Raw genomic sequence first — 26,529 nt, forward strand, 5'->3', positions numbered from 1 at the left:
CCCAGGCTAAAAAACTGTATAATCGTTTAATATCACTTCAGTTGAGCTGAGTCCCTCTGTTTGGTTTGTCTATGTTATTATTTTGTTTTAGTTTACTTTTATTGTTTTGAGCTCTTTTAGTATAAGTTGTTCTCCCTTGTCATGTGAACAGTATAGAAAATGTCTTTTCAGATGATTTGCAAGAGGTGTGACTCTTAGTTTATAATACAATAAGATTTATTTTGTACATTTTGAGGATGTCATATTTTTCTTTTTTGTCAGACTCCCTTATTGTTTATTGTAATAAGAAAAAGTCCAATAATAAAAAAAAAAATAAAAATAAAAAAAAAACTTCTTCTTCTTCTTTTGATTTGATTTGATTGGCGGTTGGCAGCCAGCATCTAACCCTTCCTTCCATAACATATCGTATGCTTTTTCATATCAAAAAAGACAGCTACCACAATCTCCCCATTTGTCTGAGCTTTTTTGATTTCAGATTCCAAACATAAAATAGAGTCCATTGTATTTCTCCCTTTCCGAAACCCACTTTGGTATGGTGAGTACAGATCTCTGCTTTCTAGAAAGAATGTTAATCTGTCTGTTATCAAATGCTCCATGGTTTTCCCCAAATGTGATGTGAGTGCTATTGGTCTATAACTTGAGGGGTCTGATGGATCTTTCCCAGGTTTTACTATTGGTACTATGATTGATTGTTTCCATGCTATTGGTATTTTGCCTGTTTCCCAAATCCGGTTAAATAATCTTAAAACTACAGTAAGTGCACTATCTTCCAAGTGAGCTAACATGCTATAACATATGTTGTCCTTCCCTGGAGATGATTGTCTTGTCTTTGAGATAGCCCTCCTTAACTCAAATAAGCTAAATGGTACATCTAAATCATCAGTTGTTGTGCTCTTCTGTATATTGACACCTGGGTTCATGGCAAGAGTGTTATCTCTGCACTTTCTGGCTTCGACTAATAAATTATCTGAACTGTGTACTTTAACTAATATTTCTGCCAACATTTCTACCTTCTCTACATTACTGATTGCCACTTATTAAGACTGGTATTATATAACTCCTTCTGATTCCACTCATTTTTCTAACCATTCCCCATTTATCAGCCAATGATGTCTCTCTTCCAATTTTATTGCAGTAATCCCTCCAGTATGCACGTTTTGTTGCTCTTATAGTCTTCCGGACTATGGCCTGTGATCTTTTGTAATTAATTAATGTCTCTAGTGAATGATGTTTTTTTTACTGCCTAAATGCCTTGTTTCTTCTTTTAATAGCTTTGCTACAATTTACATCCCACCATGGTACGTTCTTTTTCACTCTGCTCCCTGTACTTCTTGGTATCGTTTCCTCTGCTGCATTTATAATGAATCCCACCAACTTTTAATTACATTGGTCCCCATCTGATAAATCTTCTCTGATTAAACTCTCACACTTATTTTTACATAATTTTTGAAATGTGTCCCAATCTGCTCCATCTAGTTTCCACCTTTTTATTCTTGAGTTTTCCTCATGATGTATCTCTACTCCGATCTTAACTATTATAGGGTAGTGATCACTACCTCCTGATGATGTATTTAACACCTCCCATGTGGTAATGCCTGCTACTCCCTGCGATACTAATGTTAAGTCAATTGCACTTTCTGTATTTTGAACACTGTTATATCTGGTGCCACTTCCATCATTCATGCAAACTAATCCCCTATCCACAATTAATTCCTCTATGATTACCACTTTATCCCGTGTTTGCCCACCCACAGTATTCAATGTGTCTATATTTAATCTTTTGCAAGGGTTATAATAATTAATTATTGTTAGTTCATCTCTTCCTGTCCAGCTTTTGACTACTATTGCTTCATGCTCTTTTCCTACACTCATCAAACTAAACCTTGTCCCATTTAGCACAAACGTTGCTACCCCACCACCTTTTCCTAATTGCTGTGTAACCCTGAATTACAAAGTCCCATTGTGGTTTTAGCCATGTTTCCTGTATGCATATATTATTGGGTTTATCTTGGAGGTTTGAGATAAAATGCTTAAATTCCTGTCCATTAGCAATTAGACTTCTTGCATTCCATTGCAGTATAGTCAGGATCATGAAGATCCACCACCCCATGACAGTGCTTGTGAGCTTGGTGTTCCTCCACTTAATTGTTCCTCAACCTCCTCCCACACTAACCCCTTGATTTCCAAGTACTTTTCTGCTGCTTTAACTATTATTTAAATTTTTTCTGTTTTCTTCTCTGTTTGCGCAGAGCAATTTACCACTTCAACCATAAACAAAACAAACAAATTTTTCACCACCATCATAGTCGGCTGACTTTCGCCAGCTGCTGCTTCTTCTTCTTCTTCTCCTTTTCTTCTTCTCTGGGTTTTATGGCGGGTCGCAACCAACTTGTTCAGGTGCATACCACCACATACTGTACCGGAGTGTGTATTATCAAGGTTTTAGTACTTCAGGTTACAGGTTCAGTGAACCAAAAGGTAAATAAATAAATAGAAAACAAAACTCAACAAAACAAAACAAACAAAATTAAATTAAACAAACAAAAAAAAATTCTATATGTTATGATCTAATCCTGTAGATTTGAGAAAATTAAATAGAGCTTTAAAGCACTCCCTTGTTTCCTCACTCATCCCTAAAATCCCTTCTAAATTCCATCCCCGTCCTAATTCATATATCTTGTCACGTAAGATGTTTCTCTCAGAATTATATTTATTACACTTCATGATGACATGCTCGACATTTTCAGGAACATTACAAACCTCACATTTATCAGACAACCATTTTGCCATTAAATAAAGCGTTGATTTTAACCCAGTATGTCCAAGCCTTAATCTTGAAAAAGCCACTTCATCTCTTCTACATTTAGCTTCGGGTCTCTTGATTGCATCCACGTTTCCCTCACTTGCGTCTTTTCCTTGCATCTTAGTCCAGACCACCGGGGATTCAAGGAAACCAAGCGAGGAGAAAAGAAACAAGGAAATATGTTTTTAGAGACATGAAACATCCTTTCCTTCGAAGCATCACGTGAAGCGACGTCCGTTTCTGATGACAGCTGTAACAGCTGTAGAGCCTTTTGATGGAGTTAGTGTCTGCACACATGTGCATGGTGGTACTAATAAAGTCTCACTGTTCTCAGTGCAGAGCAGCATGATTCTCTAGCTGTTACCTGTTACACAAGTCAGCACATGAATAATTATAGGTTACTTTATGTCCTGCTGATTTCTACTGGCAAAATGCTTATAATCTGCATTTAGATTTATTGATTCTGATTGTGAATTTGTTATTGAATAACCCAGAACAGGATCATGGTGTCTATGGATTTATTAGGCTAAATGCTTAAGAGAAATTGAAATGATGTAACTCATATCTGCATGTATACTGCATACATTTTATTTGTAAGTCACATCACTCGCAAGTCGATCACTGTTTTCCATCATATCAATCCAACACATTTTTTTTGTGCAGCAGCTTTCAAAAAGTCACAGAGAACAGTAATGTTGCTACTAGAGCCCAGCGTGAGAGTGATGCTTTCAAATGACAGTTTGTGTTGTTTGTTGTATTCAACAATAATTAAAAAAAGTTTCCTTACTGACCAAATTGGTAAAAGAGAGAAGTTTACTTATTCAAGTTATACTCATTAATAGAAGAAAATAGGAACAACCCAGACAGAGAGTCACAGCTCTATTGAGCCAAGTATTCCCATAGCTCTCAGTAGTTACGACTTCATGAACTTCTTTAATTATAAAATTATAACTATTAGAAACAAAATTCACTATGACCTGCCCTCAACTGGCACCGACTTATCTCTAAACTCAGGAACCCTAGAAACAGCTGTAAAACCAGATATATGTTTAGACTGCTTTGCTTCCCTCAATCTTTACCAACTATCTTCAATAATTTCTTCATCTAAACCATCAACCTGCCTCTTAGACCCCATCCCGACTAGGCTACTTAAAGAAGTTTTACCCTTTGTCAGCACTTCTATACTAGATATGATCAATCTATCTTTATCAACAATCTATGTACCACAGTACTTTAAAGTAGCTGTAATTGAACCTCTTCTGAAAAAGCCCAAACTTGATCCAGATGTTTTAGCCAACTATAGACCTATATCTAACCTTCCATTTCTCTCTAAGGTTCCGGAGAAAGCAGTTGCTAAACAGCTGTGTGACTTTCTACAGAGCAATAGTTTATTTGAGGATTTTCAGTCAGGATTCAGAGCTCATCATAGCACAGAGACAGCACTGGTGAAAATTACTAACGACCTTATTGCATCAGACAAAGGACTTGTCTCTGTACTGGTTTTATTAGATCTTAGTGCTGCATTTGATACCACTGACCATCAGATCCTATTGCAGAGACTGCAACATTTCATTGGCATTAAAGGAACCGCTCTAAGCTGGTTTAAGTCCTATTTATCAGATTGATTTCAGTTTGTACATGTTAACGATGAGTCCTCCATGCTGTGATGCATTATCTAAAGATATAGTTTCCCTTGATGGCATCGCCCTGGCCTCTAGCACCACTGTGAGGAATCTTGAAGTTATCTTTGATCAGAAAAAATCAGGAACATCCTATCTAAAAATTATGCAGAAAAACTAGTCCATGCATTTGTTACTTCTAGGCTGGATTACTGCAATTCCCTATTATCAGGCTGCTCGAAAAAGTCCATTAAGACTCTTCAGCTGATCCAGAATGCTGCAGCACATGTTCTGACAGGAACCAGGAAAAGAGATCATATTTCTCCTGTTTTAGCTTCTCTGCATTGGCTTCCAGCAAAATCCAGAATAGAATTTAAAATCATTCTTCTTACCTGCAAAGCTCTTAATGGTCAGGCACCATCTTATCTTGAGATTAGTACAAGTAGATCCATTATTGAATTTTACAGGTTGTCGGGTGTTTGTTCGGGTAGGCCAAAAAACACAAGATTATCTCTCATGCGACGAGACTGTAGGTCAAGAATGGATTCTTTTAACTGTTTATTTTCGGCCATGATAGCTGTTACTTGTGTAGAGAGGGTGCAGAGATTGATTGTCTTCAGAAAATTTTTCCATGATTTTCTGGCTGAATTCCAGGCTGTCCCGTAATGCCTGGAACTCCTTGTGCATTAATTCTATTAGAGAAATTCGTGCATCAAAAGTGGACAACTTACTTAGTGGCTTCTCTTCATGGCCACCAGGGAGCCTCATCAGCAGGTCGGCCATTTTCAGAGTGCTACTCGGAGTGGTTCATGTCTTGCTCGATGGACAGGTGGATGAACAGCCTGATCTGAAAAGGACACAAATCCTGGAGCGAAGCCCCTACGAGGAGGGCCCTAGAGGCTGCCATGCCTCGAGTAGAGTGCGCCCTTACGGCCATAGGTGAAGGTAACCCGCGCACCCGATAGGCCAGGGAAATAGTCTGAACAATCCAGTTGCTGATTGTGTGTTTAGAAGCGGGGAGCCCAGCCTTGGGGGACCCAAAACACACCAGCAACTGGTCTGCTTTCCTCCACCGGGAGGACCTCAGAGTGTAAATACTCAGTGCTCTGACAGGGCAGAGCAGATGAAGTCTCCCGTCCTCCGCCGTCACATGAGGTGGGGGATGAAATGCCTGCAGCACCGTAGACCCTGCCAACCTGGACGGAACCTTAGGGACATAGCCCGGACAGGGGTGCAGGATGGCTCTGACCCTCCCCGGGGCAAACTCCAGGCATTGAGGAGAAACTGAAAGTGCCTGGAGATCCCCCACCCTCCTCAGAGAGGTGATAGCGAGGAGAAAGGCCATCTTAAGGGTCAGGTGCTTGGCCTCAGCCGACTCCAGGGCTTCGAAGGGGGCCTCAGCCAGTGCTTCGAGAACCACCGCCAGGTCCCAAGTGGGAACCCTGGAACGAGTCACGGGTCTCATCCTCCGGGCTCCACGAAGGAAGCGCACGACCAGTGGAAGCCTCCCCAGAGGCCCATCCCTCAGAGGGGCGTGGAACGCCGCCATGACAGCCACATACACCTTGAGTGTGGATGGGGAAAGGCCAGCAGAGAAACAGTCCTAAAATTCTATGGGGCCGACCTTTCGCATAATAACTCCACCACCTGGGGGTGGAGTCTTCATTCCCCGGGCCTCAGCCCCTGTCTCAACAGCAGGTCTGCTCCCTGATTCTGGGTCCCAGGGATGTATGTCGCTCTGAGGGACAGCAGTCTCTGCCGGGACCACAGGAGGATCTGATGTACTAGTTTGCATAATGGGCGCGAGCGCAAACCCCCCTGGTGATTCAAATAGGCCACCACCACCGTGTTGTCGGTCCAGAAAACTCTTCAGAGCTCTGAAAACCGCCAACATTTCCAGGCAATTTATGTGCCAAGAGAAATGATGCTCCTGCCAGGAGCCTCTCGCAAAGCGGCCGTCCATGACCGCGCCCCACCCCGCAAGTGAGGTCTGTCGAAATAATTGTCCGGCGACATGACACTACACCGGACCTTGGGACAGGAACCACGGCTTCCTCCATACTGACAGGGAATAAAGGTACCTGCCCTCGTTTTCCAGCTGCAGCCCCTCGAGGCGGGCAGACTGGTCAGAGCTCGCTGGCAGTTAGCGTGTCCCGAGCGCCAAGACGGCGGGAAAACAGTGCCTGTTGCCTGAGCCGCCACAAGGGAGGGGACCTCTGTCAGCCTCTCGGGGGGCTGTGGGTGAGAGCGCCGCCTCGTGTCCCGGTTTTGTTGAGGGGGACTACGGGAAGCGACACTTCGCTTCTGGCTCCGGCGGTAGGAGCTAGACGAGGGCTGAGCTCATCTCTCTTCAGCCGGGAGATATTGCTCAAACGCCTCTCCCTGCGTTTCAGCGTGCTGAAACCTGCTGATGACAGCATCCACCGCCTCACCAAACAGGCCAGTAGGAGAGAGGGGCACATCCAGGAGAAAAGCCTTCTCCTTCCCCTGGATGCCCGAGAGGTTGAGCCACAGATGGCGCTCCGTAGCCACCAATGCTGCCATGGAGCAGCCAATGCTTGGTAACACGGAGCGTTTAAGTCCGTAGCTCTACGGAGCTCAGTCAGGTCCTCCTCAGAGGGACCTCCCCCTAGGTCATAGTCTTGAGGCCTGGTATGCCTGCAAGATGGCCATAGTGTGCAGGCTTGCACCAGCTCGACCCGCTGCCATGTAGGCCTTTCCCTGTGTTTTATCAGCTCCTGCAGGATGAAGTATTGAGTGACACTACAGCTGTCCAATTTGCACATCTCTGCATAAGAGTTAGTATATTTCATTTGAATTATTCAAGATTATGTAGACTTGATGCATTTTATACTACATAGATTTGAAAGACTTGAGTTATGGTATTTAAAGGAACATACGGGCATCATTTGAACTTACTAGGATGCTTCCTTATTAAAAGAAAAATCCCTTAGTGGTAACAACATTAATCTACATACATTTATGTGTTTGTATGTCTGCAGGTGTTTGATGAGTTCCATCGTCAACCAATTCAACAGTGAGCTTGACACCACAGCTGATTGTCCTGTCCAGGTGGAGGGCCTCACAGATGGGCAAGACAGCAGAGGGCCGGCTGAGTGTAAGATTAATTTTGCCATAGCCACAATGTAGATCACATAATGTGTGGTCATTACAGATTAGGACATCTCAGCAATACAGTTATTCTGAATTTGTTCTGAAAAAAGACATCTACTTTCAATGGTCATTTCACATTTGCACAGTTGTCTTTTTTTTTTTGCTTTGTTTTCCTGTACAAGATCATTTTAAAAGGTATTGCAAGCCTATTTTAAATGGTGATTCTTAGGCTGCACTGAACACATAATATTTTTTACTTGTCCAAGAGACCAATGCCATCGATGATTGATCCCTGTAGGGTCTACTGACAGGTGCAGAGGAACAGACAGAGAGAGATGTAGTGTAGGCCTACTCCACACACAGATCCATCCAGAAGTTCTTGCTGACGTAATCTGCACTCTGCGCATGCGTTGGCGTCTGTAGCTACCTGTCGGAAGCTCCGTCTTAAACCGGACTCTTATCCAGTTTTAATCCAGTCTTTTTCGTTAAAATTTTTTATATCCTTTTTATTTAACTTGAGTTTTTAACTTGAGTTTTACGTGGGTTAAGGATTTTAGTCATCTGACATGGATTTTAAGCTAGATGACCGTAAAAACGCGATCAACACTACTGACCACAACAAAGCTCTGGCGGCTATGCTAGCCGAGATAACTCTGCCCCATGAGGACTGCACACTCCTTAAGAAAGCGAACAAGAAGATTGCTGACCCTATGGAAGACATCCGACGACTTTCAGAGGAACTCAAAGAGAAAGATTCCCTGCTGACTGGCCTTATGGATGTGGCTTCAGTACAAGCCAAACAGATTGTTTCTCTCGCAACCACTAACATCCAGGACACCGTGCTATGGGACCCCTCTAGCCTTCCCAGGCTTTCCTCCTGCTCGACTCCAAAGCATCAGTCAACCTGGGCTGAGGTGGTGGTCCGTGGCAGCAAGAGAGGCACGGATGGGGCTGCCTCTCCTCCGGACATCGGCCTCTCCAACCACTATGCAGCCCTGTCTGACGATACTCCGGTCCAAGTCTCTGCGGCTTCAAGTCTCCCTGATACGGATCTCTTTCGGCGGACAGTGCCTGCCGACACTGTTGCATCTCCTTCACTGGCTACATCTCCTGCGCTGGGCCACCGGTCTGCCACTGGGCTTGATCGGCGGCCGTCATCCCGGTCAAAAACCTCCGCTTCCCGCTGTGCTCAGACGCTCCAGAGGCCGTCTCTACCCTGCACCGTTGGGTAGCCCTTCTCTCAGGTATGTTACTGCTACTCCAACACAACACTCGGCAGCTCACACTCCATCCTCAGTCCGCACGCAGTGTTGAAGCAGATTCTGCTCAGTCCTGCTCTGGAACCCCACAACCGGCATCTCCTCGTTCTCTTTTCTCCCCAACCACACTAATAATTGGTGACTATATAACCACAAACATCCGTTTCTATAACGCTACCACTCACTGCTTCCCCGGTGCCACCACGGCTGACATTTAAAAACAACTCCAGGACCTAATGCCATCGCTCCCGTCCTCGATCACAAGAGTGATAGTCCATGTCGGAACAAATGACACAGCTCTTCAGCAGTCTGAGCTGACAAAATCAGATTTTAACCGTCTTTTTAACTTTTTAAAGCAATGTGGAAAGTCCGTTTTTATCTCTGGTCCCATTCCCACAGTTGGTCACGGTGCTGGCCGCTTCAGTAGACTCCTTGGCCTCCACGACTGGCTCCAGTCCGCCTGCAGGGCTGCCGTGTGTTATGTGGATAATTTTAATATTTTCTGGCAAAGAATGTCTCTTTTTAAGACAGACGGACTTCACCCAAACAAAAAGGGCTCAGAAATGTTAGCTGCTCACATCCAGCATGTGGTGCGGTCAAATGTAAATGTAAATGCTCCGTATTTGTATAGTGCCTTTCTAGTCTTTTCGACCACTCAAAGCGCTTTTACACTACATCTGCATTCACCAGTCATACACATTCATACACTGAGCCTAAGTGCTCAAACGGAAACTACATTCACACATGACATGTCAACACATGACTTACGTGAATGACTAATCATTCATGCAGCACACCTGGACACACAACCGCTCACTGAAAAGATCTCTGCCTCATTGCCACAAACAACTGTTTCCACCTGCTGGCATGCAAAGCCGTCTGCCGAAATGTGCACATCCCACACAGAAATAATAGTAATGTCTTAAGGATTAGGACAACTGCACCAACTCCAGCACCTAGAACAAACACATTTACAATGGCTCTCTTCAATGTGAGATCTCTGTCAAGTAAGACTTTTATCTTAAATGATTTTATCTTGTCTGCAAATCTAGATTTTATGTTTATATGGTTGCAAATGAATGACTATAGCCAGCTAGCTGAACTGTGTCCACCTCAATATGATTGTTTTAGTCAACCGAGGGTCAGTAGTCGTGGTGGTGGGCTAGTGAGCGTGTATAGGAAATATTTAAAATGTCATCAAGTACGCTGTGATGAATTTAACTCCTTTGAAGTTCTCACTCTTAAAGTTGGAGGGCTGCAACCTATCATATTTGTTATAATTTATCGCCCCCCAAAACCGCCTGGAGGATTTTTATCAGAACTTCCTGAATTTTTATCTACTTTGGTTTTAAATTATGACAGAATTGTTCTTTGTGGCGATTTTAATTCATGTTGATGACCCCACCAATGTTAATGCAACTGATTTTTTAAATATGGCCACTTCTTTTAACTTCAAACAACATATCAAAGGGCAAACCCATAACCGTGGTCATACACTGGACTGCATTTCCTCTGTGGAATTAGTGGACACGACCATATCTGACCACAGATGTATTGTTTTTAGCTGCGATTCGCCTGTTACTCATGCCGCCTCACCATGCTCCGTGTGTTCTCGCTTCTTTAATGAACAAAGTGTTTCAAAGTTTTGCACATTCTTTCAGAGCCAAAGCAAACACCTGTCTGATTCCAACACCAACTGCCTTTGTGAAGTTAAAAAATGGATGTCAAATAATTTCCTCCAACTGAACTCAGACAAAACAGAAATCCTGGTCATTGGGACCCAGCAGATGGCAAATCAAATACTGCCATCTGCTGGCTCCCTAGTAAATCACATTAAGCCTGTGGCAAAGAACCTTGGTGTTTGGTTTGATAGTAATTTAAATTTCGAGCAGCACACCACAAAGCTTGTTCAATCATGTTTTTATCAACTTAGAAATATAGCAAAAATTCGATCTATGTTAACTTTTAAGGACACCGAGACCATTTTACACGCCTTCATCTCATCACGTCTGGATTATTGCAACAGCCTTTTCACCTGTTTAACCCAAAAATCTATTGATCGACTCCAGACTGTCCAGAACTCAGCTGCCAGGCTTTTAACCAGAACAAAGAAATATGACCACATTACTCCTATTTTAGCTTCATTACACTGGCTCCCAGTATGTTTTAGAATTGACTTTAAAATTCTATTGATCACTTTTAAAGCTCTTCATGGCTTCTCGCCTTGTTATATTTCTGAACTTTTAGTCCCATACACACCAGCACGTACCTTGAGATCCTCGGGCAGAGGTCTACTGTCTGTTCCAGAGTCTCGACTGAAAACTAAAGGGGACAGAGCGTTTGCTATCAGGGCCCCGAGGCTGCCTAAGGAAATCAGGTCAGCTGAGTCAGTGAACTCTTTTAAGTCCCTTCTTAAAACATACTTTTATAGCAGAGCCTTTCCCGATCTTATTTGACTTTATTTTATCCCTTTTATTTTACTGTATTTTACTAATTTTATATTTATCTTAAACGTGTATTTTAGTCTTTTCAATGTTTTCATGCTTTTATCTTGTATTGTTTTTGTATTATTGTCTCTTGGGTATTATTGTCTTTACACTTGTTGCTCTACAAATAAAGATTATTATTATTATTATTATTATCTCCGCTTCACCCATTCGCGCACAAACTCACACAGCGATGGCAGTGAGCTACTGCACAGTTTGCTGGCCAACCATTGGAGTAGCAGCAATCTAATTAAAATGTAAGGAGTCTCTTTCTGTCTGTCTGTATGCATGACCTTGGATTTTTTCGCCAGCCATTCATTTGATCCAATCTGCTTCCACCCAGTTTTGCAGGTTATGCCCGATTCCTCCTACACATGCCACAATTTGCAGGCAGCCATTTCTGAGCCCAACACAGTCGACAAACTCCTGGATAAAGAAGTTTTCATCAGACCATTTTCCAGTCCACCCTTCCCCACATCCAGAATCAATCCATTTGGCGTAGCTACAAGAAAATATTCATCTCATCATGGCTCCGTTGCCCCAAACATCAACAGCTTAATTCCCAGTCCAGACTCCTCTACGCAGTATAAAACAATCGGTCAAACCATCTCCCTCATCCGCCTTTGAGAAAGAAAGAAACCTTTGCAGTGTCCTCTGGAAGGGTGCATACTATTTCACAGTGCATCTGACTTCTGGGTGCAAGTGCATGCTGAAAATATTTTACTCTTTATCTAAAATACTCAGCTGAATCCTAACAAATAACTACAAACTCTTGTATGTCATCAATCTTCTAGGGGACTTTCTCACCATCATGCCACCATCTTAGCGCATCCCTGCAATGTCTTGGCATCATCCTTGACTCTATCTCCCTCCAAGCATCCCTGCCATTCAAACCTCCCATATCACTGACCCACTATCTTGCTTCCCGAGACAACTGACACCAGCCTTTGACCCTCTTTTGACTCCAGTCCCACCGTTTTCAGACACCATCTACAACACAAGATGTAATCCTCAACAACTCCTCATATATGACTGTATGAAATGGCTTCAAAGCTTTCCATGCCTCTCATAGTATTTCATTCCCTTCATTCGATGTCCTGACAATCTCCAGCTTCAACACATTCACCCATTCCATTCTCAAGATTCAATCTTCCACCATACAGGTCTCTATTAGTGGAATTAACTTCTTCATAAAACTTGTTCCACTCACACATCAGCATGCTAATCAAAGGTCTCCGTAAGGCTATATCATTAATCCAATCGTAGTATGTGAAGAGACAGCTCCCTTACCCAGAGTCTCAACTCCCCTGCTTCCCTCCTGTCTTCCCTCCACTAGCTCCCTGACACCGGTTCATCACTGTGCTCCTCCATCCATCCATCCATGACCCTGATTCTTTCCAATGAGGATGTACCTATGATTATAACTATCTACCAACAAGCTGTGTGTGTCCATAAGTCCAGCTTTAAATGAAAACTAAAATGTACAGCTGTTCTCTAAAGGTTGACCAAAGGACATCAGGAAAAGGTCCAGGGAAGAAAACACTCAGTGACATGAAAACACTCCCCCAAAAAACAAAGAAAATTTCATTAATAGGTGACTGTTCAGTGCCAGAATACAAATATCAGCAGGAAGGAGCAAGAAATTACCATGTTACTCCCAAAATATTCTCTGGCATAAGAGAGCCAATCAAATACCCCTAAATCAGAAAGAAAGCAAGCAGCAGTACCGACTCCGAGTCCAGTATCTTTTTACAGTTATAGCCAGTTACCATCAAGCAACCCCATGCGGGGAGGAAAGCTTTGACTCATAGCGAGACGGGTTTCTCAATGAGCAAACACAGACACGCTCATTCCCCCCGAGTGCTTTGATGTGTTCTGTATTTTCCCCGGGTTAAGATGCAGAATTTGGCAGCACTATGATTCTTAATTCCCTTTTCTCCCTTTGCTGGAATATACGGCCAAATGTTAATACAGCTCACTGCAATGTGGCCTGACACATTTGGGCTGCTGGCTGAAAATACATCCCCAAGTTCCCCTGATTGATTATCAAATTTACAGTGGACGTAGGGATAAAAGGACGAATATTTGGAAAGGATTGCTTGTTGAAGAGCAATTGTTGGCTAATATGCCTAATTTAGTGAGTTAATACACAAAAGTCATTCTTTGTTGCATGCAGCCTCCAGCGTGACTTTGAAGCCCACAATTTAAGATGAGTTACATCCAACAGTCTTCATATCTTTTCAAATTGTCATGGTTTGGGGTTTTTTGGTTCCATGTCTTGTGTTTCTACTGTTCTGCCTTGTTTATTCTTGTGATGTTCTGTTTTAACTGGTCCTGCTCATCCCCTCTCATGTCCTAGTTGATGTCTTAGTGTGTAGTCCTGGTTCTGTGTTTTATCTACGTCTCAGATCCTAGTTACTAGTTTGTTGTTTCCCGTTTAGGTTTCATGCGTATTCTGTGTTCTGTTTCGTCCATACTGGTCCACTGGTCAGTCTGTTTTGTCCGTGTCCTCATCTAGTTCTGCATTTTAGTCTTGGTATGTTCAGGCGGTCGTCTCGCATCAAGTTATAGCTTGTCTAAGTGCGCCCTGTCTGTTCACTCCATGTATCTATGTCTTGCCTTGTTTCCTGTTTTATTCTGACATTGTCTGTCTTTGCTGTCTGTGTCTAGTTTTGCTTCCTGTTCAGTTTTGAACCTGGATGTGATCCACCTGTTTTGTGTTACCGCCCTGCTCGTTTGTATTAGTATTTAGTGCCTGTATTCTGTTCAGTCTTTGTCAGATTATTGTAGCTTGTTGTTGCTCTGTTGCGTGTGTTGAGTGTGTTTGTTCCTGCCTTGTGTTTCTGCTGTACCTTGCTGTCTGTTTTTGGATCTGTGTTTCACCGTGCTTACTTTGGACTTTGTTTTGGACTCAGCTGCTGCTTGTAAGTGTGCTCGCTCTTGTCTAATAAATCCCTCAACTGAACCTGCTCTGCTCCAGTGTCCTGTGTTTGGGTCATCAACCTGTTCGTACACGCGGCAAACTGTGAGAAAAACAGGTTGTCTGTCTGCATTCCAAAACAACCCATATGACTCTCACAAAAAAGATACAAATGATAATTTTCTGATCTGTCTAAGGTGAACTAAAACTGTTTAAGTTTATGTCAAGATTGTGATCGTGGTTAAATAAATCACTGTTGAAAGGAACCAAGGTGATGTCAAAGTCTTTAAATTTGAAGGCCCAACCACCAAACCCATTCTCCTCCCCATACGACAACAATGTCAAGCTATTTCCTCCTTTGCATTAAGAATAGCCATTACTCTTACAACTACAAGTCAGAAAATTGTTGAATTGTTGATTAAACATAGGTTGTTTTAGACATTTGAACAAACAAATGCTCTCATTTTTACACCATATCTCATTACAACCTGTTGTCAAGAGCAACAAGGCTGTCCCATTCCAAAACTTCCTCTAAAAAGACAACACAACAGGTGCATCCTTTCTGACCTTCAGTATGGCAAAATACATGGCACTGGGGAGTTCTTTATTTACTTAAAGACTTACTTAACGCCCCTAAAAACTGTGTTTTTGAGTTTTTACAGTGGTTTGACTTCTAACCTTACAGTGATGTACAGATTAGTGCTGTATTACTCAAGACCGGTCTTGATGTTCTTGATCTTGTGTCGGACTCGATCGCATGGTGTGTCTTGTCTCCGTTTCGGACATTGAGGACTCTGGATTTTATTTCAAGACCAATCAAGACCATAACTTTGGGAATGTAAATAAATTGCTTGTGTACTGTCTGATTTTTTTTTGTTAACATCCTAACCTTGATTGGATGTAAAACATATTGTTTCAAATGCAACCAATTACCCTAATTAAAAATGTTTTGTTCCCGTTAACAACTGTCACCTCTACCCGTGAAGGTAAGCATGGAAAAGGACGGCTGAATAAAGATGCTTATGTTGATTTCAGCTCTTAGTGTTTGTATGTGGGTGTTTTAATGGGAATGTGGATCTTTCAGATCAGTCTGAGAAGTATCTATGATCTCGTTCCACATTTTATTATGCGTTATGTAATGTGGGGAAGTGTTCTTGGTCTCGACTTGGTCTCAGCCCCTAAAAGTCTTGGTCTTGTCTCGGTCTCGATAAACTCTGGTCTTGGTCTTGACTTGGTCTCGGTTTGGGTGGTCTTGACTACAACACTAGTACAGATATACTGCAGGGTGTGGCAGTACACTGTGACATCACGGTGATGTGGTGCAACTGGGCAGACTTTTAGTGATTCAGGGTGAAAGCACTTGAGACTTTCAAGCAGAGAGCCAAGTGCTTTTCATCCTAGTTTAAGTTATGTTATGTGTTGTTATATCACTTAATGTTCTCAATTCTTCCAAAAGATACAGAATCTTGCTAGAAATTGGAAAATTGGGTTAGACCCATTCATATTCACCAGTAGCGTTCAGATGGTCACTGATCCTTGCTAAATTTCAGTCCATCACAAGCATGGGTGTAAATAATGGACGAGTAGTACACGTACGTTGTTACAATCATTTATGGCAGAGAAATTACACCTGGTGCATTCTTTGACAGACACGCTTGATGTGTTGAAGTAAAGTGCAGTAGCTTGTAATCTTTTTTTTTTGACAATGTTTTTTTGATTTGTCAGCAATGTGAGGTAAACTACCTTGTTTGAACTTGAATTAGTGAATCAATTTAGTTGTGATCGCTGGTGTTTCTTAAAATGAAGAAGGGTTTGGGTTAAGGTAACTGGGTTATTTACATAGACAGTATGGTTATTTCAGTACGGGAAACTCACCATGGCTGTTACAGCGAGAGGTCTCCACTATGCGATTGTCCTGGTCGTAGCACACCATGGCCTGGTAACGATATCCTTGGCCACATTCCTTGATGTCACCTTGGACCTTCATGCCCAGTTGACCCTCCATGCGGCCGCCCTCAGGTAGGACACAGTCCGACCAGTTGCCCACAGGCTGGGCATTGTATTTGTTGCATGGGCAATACTGGGTCTCACTCACAGGATACATCTGGTGGTTTTTACACTGGTCCCGCTTTTTGCTCTTTCCTGTAAAAAAAACATTTTAATTATTAACTGCTTAAAATTTTTTGTCGTGATTACCGGCCCTTAAGCAACACACGGGTCCTCCAGCTGTTACACAGAGGCTGCTAAGAGGATGTCAGTAGAAGCCTGCTTAGACTGAGCAGTTGTAGGAACTGTAGGAAATCAAATATAGAAAAGTACATAGAAGTTTGGGGCCCTCTCAGTTAACTTAAATTCCAAAATCAGTTTCTCACATACTGATCTTACTCTAAAGGTTGATGTAATCTGGAAGTCAGCAATGCATTGAAGACTGTCACTCACCGACTAGCATCCTCTTGCGGGTCCTGACGCCTACGCAATCGGCTGTGCAGGAGGAAAACTTGGACCAGCTGCTGAGTTGACAGTCTTCCTGGCAGGGCAACTGGCAGGGCTGTGTGAGAGGTGGCATGGAGCTGGCTAACTTAAGACAAGCTTCGACGTCTGCCTGGCCACCATCCTGCTTCCGGCACGAAACAGCTACAGGGGAAAGGAGCGAATGGACTTTTATGAGAGGATGGAGACTTCTCTTGCATTTTGTGGGATACACTTCTGTGTAAATGATGAGAACATGAGAGTCATCCGCGTGTCCACGGTAGAATGCAGTATGCTAATTTTAAAATTATTCAAAACAATAAAAGTATGCAATTGACATTTCATTTGCAGATGTGTGTTGGTGCTCCTCCTCTTCCTTCTTCTTCTCTTTCTTGTGTTGTTTTTAGAAAACCTATTCCAATGACATAGAGTATGGTTGTAATGACTCCTTTATAGACATTTATAAAGTATTGGCTGTGACATAAAATTGTTGTGGTTGTCAGCTACCAATCAACATAGTGTTGTGTAAGCGTTGAAGTGTGTATGAAGTGACGGCTCCAATCCAATCACCTACTGGACACAGGCTGATTATTTTGTTTTCATCACTGAAGGAGTAACTACATCCAGGCCAATTGTCCTACTTGTACTGCCATCTGGCAATCACTGCACGCTCTGACCACACCCTGAACAGTGCAACACTTCACACTGCACTATAGTAGTGGTGGTAGAGGTATTCAGAGTAAAAGTACTTCTAATGCAGACAAATGCCGCATGTGAATTTTCTACTATTTACTAGTTCATCATAGGTTTTCTACATACAATCTGAATCTGTAATAACTAAATCCCTCAAATAACTTTAGTGGAGTAAAAGGTGTATTTCCCTTCTAAATTGTACTGGAGTAGAAGTATAACATAGCACATAACAGACTTGTCCAAGCAAAGTACATACAATTTGTAATTAAGTATAGTCCTTGAAGAAATGTACTTAGTTACATTCCACCAGTATGGTTAAGTTGTGGTCCGACCTTATCCATCTGTGATGTTGTGTATGTGGTCATCTAGTCCAACCGACATTAACCCAATCAACCCGCAGAGGTCAGCGGGGAGTTGCTCTTTAATGGATTACATGGCCAGCAGGTGTTGTACTGTGGCAGGTCACTTTGGCTTGGCTTGAGTCTTATCAGTGTGATAAAAATTAGATGGTTCAAATGCTGCCTTAGTCAAACTGCCCCATGGTAAAGAAAACACAGGTGACACTATGTTAACAATAACACCGATATTAAAACATTATTTCAGGGTATCCCTCAGTCTTCCTCTCTTATACCCGCATCATTTACTGCACATCCACACACACACACACACACACACACACACTCATTGGAAATACTAGAAGGGCTGAAAAATAGTTCTGGAATTCTGCACATTGCATTGAGTGAGTGGGTGAATAGTAAGAGGCTTGTATTGAATTGTGTCTCTCCAGCTTAGAGGATACAATTACAGGTAATGGTACATAATTCCAAGAGCCTCCCAGGATGGAGGAAAAGGATGCCCCATCATTGGAATAAGATAATGGCCTCTGTCTCTGAGACTTTTATAGGAGTCTGAGTGTGTTCACTGATAACAAGTCAGCTGTCTGTCTACATTCTCACTCAGGCCGCAGTCATTAGTGCTAAATTCGCAAGTCATCTTAAAGGAACAGTGCATGTTTTGTTCTGAGATTATCCTGCTGGTGTTAAGTAGGCACATAATACATTATTATATCATCATAATAAATAATATTTGGGGTGATTAACAAGACAGACATTTACATTATTGTTATCGATACATTTGAAAAAAATGTTTTAAATTTAGTGATTAATTGTTATACAGTTTTCAAATACATACAATACAGTTTTTTATGTAGTTCTGGAAGTTCCAGGCATCCACTGGTCAATATTGTATTATTGCATGATAATGCTGTTTAAATGCAGAATTATTTGCAACATCCACACAGCACAAAAGAAGATTTGATAAAGATTTCTGCAGACTTCATGTTCACTGTGATGGACAACACATGTTTCAAAAGTCTCATAGATTTTTGTAATGTTACACGAAAATAGCCTTTTCACTGAAAAAAAGAAAGCTAGCTCCACTGCAAACAGCAACAGCGGTGTTTCAGTATTAACAATCAAATAATGTCGTGTTTAATAATATGTCAGTCACAGGGGCTGATATTCTGCAGAACCAGAATTTTACTCATAATACTTCTGTACTTTTGCTATTTTGAATGTGGAACTTTTTACTGTAGTATTTTACTTGTAATGAGTATAACTGTAATGGTGCACTAATTAACAATGATGTGAAAAAAGAGAAATGCTAAAATGAGACACTGGAACTAGAGATTACTTGATTAATGTCGAAAATTATTTTTGATCAATTTTATTTTTAATGGTCTGATCAACGAATGATTTCAGTGATTTTCAACACTAACCCAGCAACTATAACTTTTACTCACATTCCTCACAATACACTGAGAAAAACAGAGACAAATGGCAAAAATAGCAGTGCTGCTGATTTCAGAGCAGCATTTAATGAGAATTAAGTATTTTGAGTAGCAGTCTGGTGGTTTGTTGCCAGTGCCGGCTGTTTTGCCTGATCTGTTATGGCTTTGTATGCCATTTTTAAAGAAACTCAACTAATGATAAATCATCCCATGAATAACACCCTGGCATTTAAATCTGTTCTTCCATCAGCTCCATTGTTAGTGTAACAACATTGAGTTAGAATGTTGATATGTGAGGTTCTGTAGTGCTCATCTATCTCTCTTCTCCCCATATCATTTACAGCCAATATCATTAAACTCTCCATATTATTAAAGTTGTGTGCAGCCCCTAGGCGCTGCTTTGATGTCAACTCCCTTGTTTCAGGCTCTTGCAAAGAGAGGACGCAGATGGAATAGTCTGATCAATGTTTGTGTTTGTCTGCGTGTGTGACTGTCCTCACCCCGAACCTGCAGGCCCGGCCCACAGATTTCCTGAGCTCCGGGACTGTCCTGACGAACTGACCATGGAACCAGCTGGCATCGCCGCCACTTGTGGGTTTTCCATCTGAAAAAGAAGAATCAGAGGTGTCTTGAACTTAAATGCAGGGGGGTGTAAATGGCTGCTAGTGTAAATCGCTGGACCAGATGTAAAATGTTAAATGTCTTGCTAGCAGACAACAAGTACATACCGTATACTTGTACTACATGTTAAATGGATTATTATGTGAATGCAGAGTATGTACAAAGTTTTTATTTGGCATCTAGGATCTGATCATTTCACTCCCCACGAGGAAACAGTGGGGAGAGGGGGAATAAGAAATGACATAGAGCATGAACATAGACTCAGTGCCTACAGGTGAATGCTGGGGTGGTAGCAGGGCATATGAAATGCTATATGAACAGCAGCTAACACTAACAGCCATGTGAGTGTAGTGGTGGACTCCAAATGACTGCCTGAACAAACTCACAGACTTCGAGTAGTTTAGACCTGAGAATGGCACTATAGAAAAGGTGATGCAATTAAATTAATCTGGGTTCTTCCTGAAGAAACCAGGAATTTTCTTGAGAAACATCATGGCAATCCACCAAGTACTTTAAGTCAAGACAAAGACAAAAGACAGGAAGACAAAATCAAGGGTCCATCTTCTGGTGACAGCAGTGGAAAGATTGGGAAACACTTTACAAATCATTCCAAGATGGTTACCCACAGTGCTTTCAAGAGTTCATCAACCCAAACCGATCCAAACCATAGTATCAGGTTTTGCGGAAAACTTCTGGCTCAGGTCTGGTTCAGGTTAAGTTATTTCCAAAAGCAGTACCCATTGGAAGAGGTAAAGATATAGAGTGCAGGCAATAGGTTGCGTTTGCAAACTAACAGTCAATAAAAAATAAATAAATAAAAAATATTGCTTGGGATTGTGTTGGGTACTGAGCTCAAATTTGAGAGGACTAGTCTAGACTCTAATAAATGTTCTAAAATGTGACGTCACCTGATCCAAGTTTGAATTTGAAAAAACTCTGTGGGTATGGAGTTATGAAGCTTACCAGACCTCTGTAGCCTGCTCCTCGACTGTGCTTGAGGCTACATTAGCCACTGCTAGCATAATACACCAAATTGCTGCTCTATCACATATATTTTTTCGGTATTAGTGGAGAACTCTTTTCATGCCTGTGGAACTCTACTGCTAGCCCTGTGGTCACAACACATAAATGGAAATGTATATTATCTATATCTTTAGCAGTTAGCTAACAAGTTAAACCAGATGTAAACAACTTGTAAATAGATATCACATTTTAAGTAACTGCATCACTTGTATTAGTACTATTGTGTTTAATTAAAAAGAAATGTAGAAGATGGTGATTTTGTAGCCATTTGCCACCTTCAGCCATACTTTTAGCCAACTGAGGGATATCATAGCCGTTAAAAATGATGCCAATCAAAACTACTCCTTACTACTTCCTACTTTACAACTAGGAAGATGTAATAATAATAAGTAATGTATACAGGTGTTTATGTTGAAAGGGACCGGTTACCTGTATCCTTGACAGACAGATGGAGCGTCACACTCTCTCTCCTGGGCAAGCACTTCAGGACAGTCTTGTCCTCCATTGGCTGGTGACTGTATGATAATACGCTTCCTGTACTGCTTCTTCTTGGTGTTACCACCTAAGCAAAGACACACATATAAACATTAAATCTAGTACATTTAGCTAATAAACTGAGTATGTATGTAAAATACAAAATGCAGCAGTTCCTTTTCCGTGGTCTCATCTTGAGTTTCAGCATGTCCCAGATTTGAAAAGGTACTTGAAAAAAGGATGTTTTTGTGTGCTCTTAGCCTATTAAATCTGTCGCTGTAGAACGAATGTAATGAAGCCTAGATGGTCTTCATTTCATTTTTCACATCGTCTATTTGCTAATTCTCTGCTGATAGTGACCACATCAAGGGGAGGTTAATGTGGTGCACTTAAAATAGTGTGACCACATTTATGTGAAAAATGTCTGAGTACTTATAATACTAATAACTTTGGCCTATTGTATTCATTTATGTTTGTATTAGAAACAAACAACAAAAAAAGGCCTTGTGTAAATTTATTTTTGTGATGATTATTTTTCATGAAAACATGACCAAATACAATGTTGATTCATTAGCATTTTTTAACATTTAAACTGTGACTGAGAAACATTGATTTTAAGTATATTTTTCAACCTCTCAACCATATACCAACATTTCTGAAAGTAACTCGAAGTGTGATGTTTGGGACTGACTGCAGGAGCATGTGCATGATGTCCATGCTTTTTGATTTGACTGTGTTATGGAGAGAAGAATAAGGGGTGTTTTTGACACAAGCTGCATCAATGTCACATTCTCCCTATCGGTCTCTCCGTGTGACCACATTCCCAGTTCCCCAAACCAAACCATTGCCATTGTCTATACCCGTCTACCAGAAACAGAAGTTATGATCGAATGATTAAAGAATTTGTTTAGCAGATGCCTCTGGGGAGTAATTATGCCAATACATAAAGCAAAATGCAAGGGAATGGCAGCCACACATATGTCTAACACTGAGGCTATTGGCTGTTTTTCTTATTTGCTTGGCAAATATGTCCCAAATTAGCTAACACTTGGATTTCTGGCACCTGTTAATTGTGTAGAACAGCCTCTACTAACACCATTAGAAGTTTCTACCCCTTTATAAAATAACACCTGAGTGATATCTAGGAAAAAAAAAAAATTAAATGCTGTCACAGTCTTTGCTTACCACCTCCACTAACCAATTTCCTGGTTGAAACCCTGATATTTTCCTTTTTAGAGAATACTGCATTTCCATAACATTTATTCCACATGTCACAGCCCGAGCATAATTGGAATTTTTGTTATTCTGTCTGTGTGCATGATGATTTCATCGTCTGTTCATGCTGAATTAACGATGAGCAAATTTGGTATGCATCATTAATTGAGGAACAGAGACATACAAAAGCTTTTTGTGATTTCCCTCTCCTAACACTGCTGCTTGTGACCCGTGTGACACCCTGTGATGCCTCATTGAGTTTGCTGAAGTCAACAAAGAGCTGGAGCTACCTGCTTGACATGTTGATGGGCAGGGGCTCCAGTCGCTGTACGGGGTAACGATACAGTCTCTCTTGCACGGCAGTAAGCAGGGCCTGACGGTGTCTGGGCGCAGACTCTCCGGACATCTGCAAGTACATCATTGACATGCTCAGACGCACACACACAGAGTACCCTTGAAAATCTGATAGAGATGTGCTGGATTAGAGCCAAAGGGACCATGGTGGGAGTTCACTTGGAGGCTCCCAATGTGCCTGGATCTTTTTGTGAGACTGTGAACATGTGTGTGTGTGTGTGTGTGTGTGTGTGCGTGTGTGTGTGTCTTTGTGTGTGCGTGCAGTGGTTGAAGATTCTTCCACTTCCATTCCTCCTTTCTTATTGTGTAGTGATAGGGATGGAGGGAGGAAAGAAGGTGAAACAAGTAAATTTATGTTTGGGTTCACTTCCACATACACCTCCCTAACCAGCGTTGTTAGAACAAGGGACATGGACTTTTTATAAAATGTCCATGTCCCTTGGACATTTCTATAAAATGTAAACATAATTTCTACTTTGATATTGCTCTGCTGATTCATCAAATATATATATATTAATACCTTCAAATTAAAACTGTGCGTCCATACTTTAACCTCATGGTTTTTGTTTCATGTAAAATCCAATGTGCTTATGTGTCTTGTTAACATCAGAAAATCAATACTTCATTTTGAAGTATAGGAGTCAGTTTAGGTGTCATTTACAACAATGGCCCGAATGTAAGTATTTTACGTTGTTGATTGTTTGATTTGACATTGCATCATGAAAAACACTGCAGTTTTTCCAGTGCATATGTAGGCGAAGCTGTCGACCTGCTGCAACTGCGGAGTGTGTGGAAGGAAAGAGAGGCTGATGAAAGCATGACAAAGAAAAGCCAAAAATGCTGCTTTATGGTAATTATAACACATGTCATTGTCACAGTCACAGTGATAAAATGATGCAACACATCACAACTTTACTGCCATTACTACATAGAAAGAAGTGCATCCAGATCTGTCTGATTTATTTTTTTTCTTATGAACTTCCTGAAATTTTACATTGCCCTGATCCTTGTGAATTTGGATATGTACAATTTTAGATACAGTGTAGAAATGTCATTATAAACCTATAAATACTGAATAAGTCTGGGACACTTAAGATACATTTGCAATACACTTGTTTAATGCTTCCCAAATTGTCGTATTTTCCTAAATAATTCAACCCCATTTCCATAGAAAAGTAGAGAGTTTTTGTAGAATGGGGAAATTATCTCTACTCAGAATTCCTATGGCAAACCACCAATTAAAATTTTGCAAGAAAGAAGCTATACATGTATATATATATATATTATGGCATGTCGTTTAGGAAATTGTATTCCTATATATGTGTCTGTTCATTCCATATATTCAGACAGACAAATTTCACATATATAAATATAATTTCCTAAATGCCATAATATATATATATATATATATACACACCACCGCACCTAAATAATATCCTAATACATCTTCAATTTTTGCTATCATGCTAATATATTTGAACGCTCTAATGCCATTTTCTGTTTACTGGTGTCAGTCCTCACTAGTCATGGCTGGTGATGCTGGTTAAAGCGGGTGCCCCTCTCTCCATTGATGTAAAAGTGTGTCCCAAGGCACCGGGTTCACTACTCAGCATGTAACAGTAGGTTTAGGAATGAGTGCAAGAATAAAAGCAAGATTAATTTCCATGCACAGCATGGGGGCTGGCGGGGTTTGCCTGCCTAGTGCTGCTGTGCTGCCAGATTAATACTCCTGTTGTGTTGAATAAATAAATAGATAATTCATGTTCCCAGCAGACGCCTTCAAGGGAAAAACAGATGCTTAAATGGACAATTCGGCACATTTTATGTGGATGTTCAATCAGTTTTGATGGTAAAAACAGTCCATTACAGCGATACATTCCTGAGTGCATGCTATATTGACAGAGAAAGCGGAGTTCGTCAAGTAAGTTCTTCCCGCATCCAACAATGTCATTTGACGTGACAGTGACATAGTTAGTGGCTTGGAAGAACTACAAGCTACTTCAGCTTGGATTTCTAGATCTGCCTTTGAGTAGCAGGGATGTGCTCTAGATGTCTCTCTTTGCTTGTATTGCAAGCTAACTACGTTTCCAAGAGCAAAAATGTCATCCCAAAATATGTGTGCATGGGATATTATGGATGCGGGTTCATTTTACAGTGTTTTGGCTGTCTCAGATATTAAACTGTACTTATTGGAACCAGAGAAGAAATACAGCTGAGAGAGTCTTATCTCTGCAGTCACAGCTATGCAAGAGGATGGCCCCAGCGGGGAAGTTCCACAGCCTGAGCCGTGGAGAGCAAACACTGACTGGTAGTTACTTTACTCTGATTGCCCTCCGATTCAAACAGGAACTGAATCATTCTTCAGCTGTGGATTTCAGCGTGGGCAGTTTTTTGTGGGATGCTGTTGCAGACACCAACTCTGAGAGCTGAAGTCTGCGTTACTACATGCCTGAAGGTGCATGCATGAAAATTTTACTCCTCACTTGGACAGAAGTCTGCTGGAGATCTTCTCCAGGATGATCCAAAAGATGACCTAAAGCCGCAGGGCCAAGAGGGCAGATGACCATTTAGAGCAAATTACGTGATTTTGGTGAAACTGGATCATAGTTGATGGACAAATATTAGAAATATGGAGTAAATGTATTCTAGTTTTCTCTCTGATGTCCTGCTGCTCTACCTCAACTCTGTCATTAACAGAGTTTCCTGATGGACAGATAGCTTTACTTGTTGCTGAAGTTAATTAACAGCTAACTAGCTGCTGTTATTAGCTCAGTTAGCTGTGCAACCACTGGTCAAATTGCTTACTCTGCCCGTACAGGGAGCTCGGAGCACCGGGGGAGTGTTAGTGTTTACCACAGACTGTACAACGATATTTACACCTTTACTCAAGTGCTGGAGGTTTTCAGGCCAGGGGCAGGGAACCGGAGCAGGGCAAGCGGGCAATGAAACCTCGCTCGGCAGCTTCTGAGTGAAAAGGGCATCAATAGGACCGAACACAGCCTCAAAGACCAACAGGGAATCCAGTACCGAGATGATTTACACAGAGCTTCTTGATGAACAGAAGAACTTGATGGATATCTTTATTTTACAGAGGCAATTTGCTGTACTAAAACGGAATACAGTTTTTGTATCCTGAGTGAGTGTCCTGGTTTTTTCTACTTTTTATCAGTTTTTCTGCTTTTTCCCGTGGTTCCCGGTTCTCTGCCCGCCTCTCTGTGTTTTCTCCCCCGTGTGCTCTCTCTCCCTCTGCTCCTGAGCCCAGCCCACTACCTGCACCTGCAACCCATCATCCACCTCGTCAGCCTGCCACACCTGCCAGTAATCAACCTCATCCCAGCCTGTATTTCAACCCCGGTTCTCCACTCCATCCTCGCTTGATCGTCGTTGCTCCACACCCGATGCCATCCCCACGTTCAGGCTTTCATGTTTCTTGTTTTTTCACGTTTACCCTGTACCTTGTTGCTGTCTCCCCTAACCTTGTCCCTTTGTCTGTTTTCCTCCCAGGTACACTCACCCTCGTCCTCCGTTCGGCTGGGCTCACCCACTGGCCCACTCCTCTTTGGACTTCCCTCACGGCGTCCTCCCTGTTCCCCCGCCTCTCCACGCCTCCTCGGCCCCTGTGTTCCCCTGCTCTCTGGCCCCCTGTCTCCTTGGTTCCCCGTGCCTGTACTTCCCCGACGTCCTCCTCTC

General features: G+C 41.8%; 1 protein-coding gene across 1 annotated transcript in view; it reads right to left on the reverse strand.

Annotated features, from left to right (window-relative positions):
* The window catches only part of thsd7aa (thrombospondin, type I, domain containing 7Aa), a 171,738-nt gene that overhangs the window by 35,354 nt on the left and 109,855 nt on the right, over window positions 1–26,529 (reverse strand). The window contains exons 10-14 of the mRNA XM_046059591.1: window positions 22,776–22,891; window positions 21,226–21,358; window positions 19,653–19,756; window positions 16,641–16,835; window positions 16,077–16,343 (exon numbers count right to left, since the gene is read on the reverse strand). Coding sequence (XP_045915547.1) covers window positions 16,077–16,343; window positions 16,641–16,835; window positions 19,653–19,756; window positions 21,226–21,358; window positions 22,776–22,891 — 815 coding nt within the window. The remainder of the gene's footprint in view (window positions 1–16,076; window positions 16,344–16,640; window positions 16,836–19,652; window positions 19,757–21,225; window positions 21,359–22,775; window positions 22,892–26,529) is intronic.

This window comes from Micropterus dolomieu, linkage group LG09, assembly GCF_021292245.1.
Source record: "Micropterus dolomieu isolate WLL.071019.BEF.003 ecotype Adirondacks linkage group LG09, ASM2129224v1, whole genome shotgun sequence".
Classification (NCBI taxonomy): domain Eukaryota; kingdom Metazoa; phylum Chordata; class Actinopteri; order Centrarchiformes; family Centrarchidae; genus Micropterus; species Micropterus dolomieu.